Genomic DNA, 4,590 nt, shown 5'->3' with positions numbered 1-4,590 from the left:
TTTTTTTTTCTTCTGATTTTTCTCTTTTTATTTTTTTTTAATTTTATTTTTTGAAAAACAAATAAAATCAAATTAAAAATTTTCTTATCAAACCTAAAGCTTCTCAATTGGTCCAATTAATGGTTGAAGGTCTGTTTTTATCCCAAAAAAATTTCGAACATAAATGGATGTCTGCAAGCCTTCATTTAGAATAAAGATTTCAAATCAACTTGGTATGAGAAAAAATTCCAAAAATTAAAACGCCATACCAGAAATTAGCGGCTTGTAGCCAATGCTTGCAATAGAAATAATGATTTAATACCTAAAAGTTAGGGCTAATGTGGAATGCTTCAAACTTGGTTTCTCTTCTATGACCCACGAAGCACTGATTTAAGGCAAGAGTGGAAGCTGTCACGAGCTTTTATTTGTTGACAAGTGTTTAGGGATATATATATATATATATATATATATGTGTGTGTGTGTGTGTGTGTTTGTGTATATTTGTGTGTGTGTATGGATTTGTAAAAATTTAAGTAAATGATTTTGATATTTTAATAAAAAAAATAATTCTTTTTTTTGTTAATTTTTTAATAATGTTAATAGGATTAAATTATTAAAAGCTCTTAATATTTATAAAAGTTCTTAATTTTTCAACATTTTTAATGTAATTGAGGTACTACATTTTTAATTAATATTCAATATTTATCAAATTTAAGAGAACAATTTTAGTATTTTGATAAGAGAAGGTATTTTATTTTGTAGTTTTTTAAGATTGTTGAATTATAAAAAGCTTTTAATATTGTTAATATCTTTTAATTTTTTAAGATTGATAGTGGAATAGAACTGTTGTATTTTATATAAACTTTTATCAAAGTTTCTTAGTTTTTTATAATTTTTTGAGGTTATTAATAAGATTATATTATTAAAAGCATTCAATATTTGCTCAAAGCTTTTTAATTTTTAAAAATTATTAATGGGATTTAATTATTATCTCATATACTAGCTTCCATGCATCAAACTTTCTTTTAATAAAATATTATTTAAATCTCAAGGCGAAAGAAATTGTACCAGTGGAAGTTAAATCGGGGATTAAGAGCCTGGGTCTGTGATACACCGCCACATAGCCCAACATAATTCAAGCCATTAATTTTGAACCCAATTTTGATTTTTTTTTTCTCATCACATAGCCCAACATAATTCAAGCCATTAATTTTGAACCCAATTTTGATTTTTTTTTCTCATCGCTAATATAACGTAGGACATGTTGTGGTTGGGCTCCAAATGAACCGCTAATAATGCACCCTGTGGAAATATTGGGGTTGTTAGAAGTGTGGCATTGGCACAGGTACGCCACGCTCCTTCCTTTCCTTCCTCTCTGGAATATTCTGGGAAAGCTCTGAAAAAAAAATCATTTTCTCTGTCGCTTTTGCCTCTACCTGCAGCCTACCCTTTTGTTCTCCTCTTCTCTTCGTTGTCAGTCCTTTCTTCCTTCAACCCAAAAAAACAAAAGAAAGAAACGTAAAAGCGAAGATGGCGTCGTTTGAGCAAGCACCGCCTGGTGACGCAAAGGCCGGAGGGAAGATTTTCAAGACCAAGTGTGCCCAGTGCCACACCGTCGACAAAGGTGCTGGTCATAAGCAAGGTTGGTTGCTACCCTTCCTCTTTTCTTTACTTCTCCTTTCTTTTAGATCTAAATATACCAGTTCTTTTTTCTGAATTTCATAGATCTAAATAGCTTGACTTGAAGTATTTTATTTTTATTTTATTGAAAGTTTGAGTTCTTCTGTGGAATCAATACAATATGATTATGATTAAGATGCAATCGAAATATGTGGGATCAGTTTCAGTTCATTTTGTTTGTCAGGACCAAATCTTAACGGTCTGTTTGGAAGACAATCGGGTACAACTCCAGGGTACTCATACTCCGCTGCTAACAAGAACATGGCTGTGATTTGGGAGGAGAAAACTTTGTATGATTACCTTCTTAACCCTAAGAAGGTACACATTTCTTCAAAATCTCACTTTCTTCTTTATTTTCTGCTATCGTATATCTTTCCTCAAGATGCAGATTAATTTTATACGTAATTTGTATTCTTGTACTCTTTGCTTCTCAATCTTATGTATGGTTGGACTGCTCTTTGCTCTTTGTGCTATATAAATATAAGTACCAATTAATTTATTGCCATATAGACATAGTCTGGGACGTGACCCTCTGTGGCAGATGCTCATGTACTGGAAATTGGAAAACAATAAAATTTGAAGGAAAATTTTCCTTAACACCCTTTGTTAGACAAAATTAGTAAATCCGTTGGTAATCTTTTGTATATATTATAAGCGGACAGCCAAAGAAAAAATTTTGGATCCACCTCTGGTGATTTGGATCATGCTTTGTGCTTTTTTGCTATTGAGAATAGAAGCTTAATCTTGTTTAACTATATTTTTTCCCCCTTTTATGGTTGAGTGAAATAATAGCTACACTGAGGACTCGTGGGAAGTTGTGGGCTGTTATCAACAAAGCACTTCCTTTTTTGAATTGTAAAAAATTGTGCTCAATTGAGAAATTGAATTTATGTTAGATTCAAAGGTATTCAAGTCATTTTGTGCTGTGCCTCTGACAATTTTACGAATGAAAGTTTAGTTTTTGTGGTTTCAGATTTGGCTGCTGTTATTATCAAATTCCTTGTTCATTCTTACTGGAAAGAATTGCCCACTTGTGTAAATTTTTGTGCAGTACATCCCTGGAACAAAAATGGTTTTCCCTGGATTGAAGAAGCCACAAGAACGTGCTGACCTCATTGCTTATTTGAAGGAATCTACGGCATCCTAATGGGCTTCAAAAACACTTTGGCTTTACCTATTCCATTTTGCAGTCATTAGAGATTGTTTCTCACAACAAGGATATAATAAATTAGAGACCTTATAGGTCAGCAATGCTCTTTGTAAAATGAGCATTCCTGGTAATTGTTTATTTGAGAAGAGGTTGCCATTGCTGGCAAATGTAAGGTTATTCAATTAGATTGTCACTTTACTTCATTAATTTCTGTTGAATTACCAGCATGCAAACGACAATTTTTAGAGATTGTTAACCACATTCCACTGCTCATAATTTTGTGTTTTATTGTGTGGAGTGTTCAAATTTAGTGATGCTTTTCACCAGGCTCAAACCATCTAGCCGATATACTGTAGACAAGATCAATGTTGTTCATTATCAAACGGGTTTCCATCTTCATGAAAGAATGATGCATGGAACAATCCCTTTTATTTTTTTGGAAATCAATTGAATAGGGGTGTAATCGAGTCGAGTTGAGCCGATATAGTAAGAAATTCGAGCTTGAGTTCGATTCTTAACTTACGACTCGATACTCAGCTTGAACTCGAAAGAGTTTTATTTTTTTAGCTCGAACTCGATTCATGATCAAAATCGAGCTATTCGAGCTTGTTCAATTAAGTTTGATTAATACGATACTCAATAAAAACTTGATTATTTGTACTTGAGCTCTCGAGTTCGAGATCTTTTACAATTATTTTTTATCAAACCTAATAAATAACAATAATAATAATAACTTACCCAACAATCCTATCCAAGCAAATAAAAGTTTCATCAAATAATTCAAATACAACACAAATAAAAGATATAATGAAATTTAGGAATTAATGTCCTAATTGAAAGAAATTAAACATCCAAGCAAATAAGCCCACAAATATGTTACAACAAACTAACAATAATATATATATATATATATATATATATATTGCCTTAACATATTATGTCTTCAAATGAACATTAGGCTCATATTGTTTTCCAACAAACCTACACAAAAGAATAGTTACAAAACAAACAAATTATAATTAGCAATAAGAATAATAGTAGAAACACCCATGTAAAAAAAAAATTGTGCTATTATTACAATGATCAGTAATTTTAAACTTTTAACATTAGCATAAATATGGATTGTATCTTGTCAATTGCTTTATAATCAAAGCAGAAAAATATAGACAGTGTCTTGTCAATTGCTTTAACATAAGTTTCTGTCATTACTTAACCTATGATTCGAAAACTATAATGCAAAAAGCTTAATCTAGACTAGTATAGTACATTTCAAAAGACATTTCACTTAGCCAAAACCAAAAAAAAAAAAAAAGTTTACTATGTCACTTTCTCAATTATTATTATCAAGAAAATAAAAAAGATTTCTCTTGTTATGATGGGTTAAACAGGTTTGTAGTAAAGATGGGTGCATTGTGACTGTAATGCTTCATTTGGGTAAACAAGTAGACAACAAAGAAGACAAAAGTACTTTCCAGCCAGAGATTGGATATTCAGTATGCATTCATTATCAAACCCTATTTTGTCCAAGAAATTTGCCTTCAACTCCTAATGAGCATCAATTTAATTAGCCTTTAAAAACAAAAAGAAAGGAAAATTCACCTATTTTAGACTAGAAGCATTAGTCAAATCAACAATGTGGCTATTAACAAAACAACAATGCAATTAGGATGATAAATCAAAGCATCAAAATCAACAAATTAAATCAACATTAATATTCCTGGTTATATGTTTCAGAGATAGAAATTTTTGACATGCAAAACAAAATTATGCAAAGAAAAACA

General features: G+C 30.9%; 1 protein-coding gene across 2 annotated transcripts; it reads left to right on the top strand.

The window, feature by feature from the left end:
- The first annotated feature begins 1,263 nt into the window (after nucleotides 1-1,263).
- LOC111277666 (cytochrome c-like) lies at nucleotides 1,264-3,065 on the top strand. 2 transcript variants are annotated; one of them, XM_022864065.2, is made up of 3 exons: nucleotides 1,264-1,621; nucleotides 1,844-1,977; nucleotides 2,711-3,065. In XM_022864065.2, the coding sequence occupies exons 1-3, from the start codon at nucleotides 1,510-1,512 to the stop codon at nucleotides 2,804-2,806; spliced, it is 342 nt and encodes a 113-aa protein (XP_022719800.1). In that variant the 5' UTR covers nucleotides 1,264-1,509; the 3' UTR covers nucleotides 2,807-3,065. The 2 variants fall into 2 exon arrangements, with proteins under 2 accessions (XP_022719800.1, XP_089619686.1); XM_089763560.1 differs by having other exon boundaries at nucleotides 2,633-2,771.
- The last annotated feature ends 1,525 nt before the right edge of the window (nucleotides 3,066-4,590 follow it).

This window comes from Durio zibethinus, chromosome 7, assembly GCF_047325235.1.
Source record: "Durio zibethinus cultivar Kanyao isolate XHJ-2024 chromosome 7, ASM4732523v1, whole genome shotgun sequence".
Taxonomy (NCBI): domain Eukaryota; kingdom Viridiplantae; phylum Streptophyta; class Magnoliopsida; order Malvales; family Malvaceae; genus Durio; species Durio zibethinus.
The sequence above is the reverse complement of the archived record's forward strand: the minus strand, read 5'-3'. Positions and strand labels throughout refer to the sequence as shown.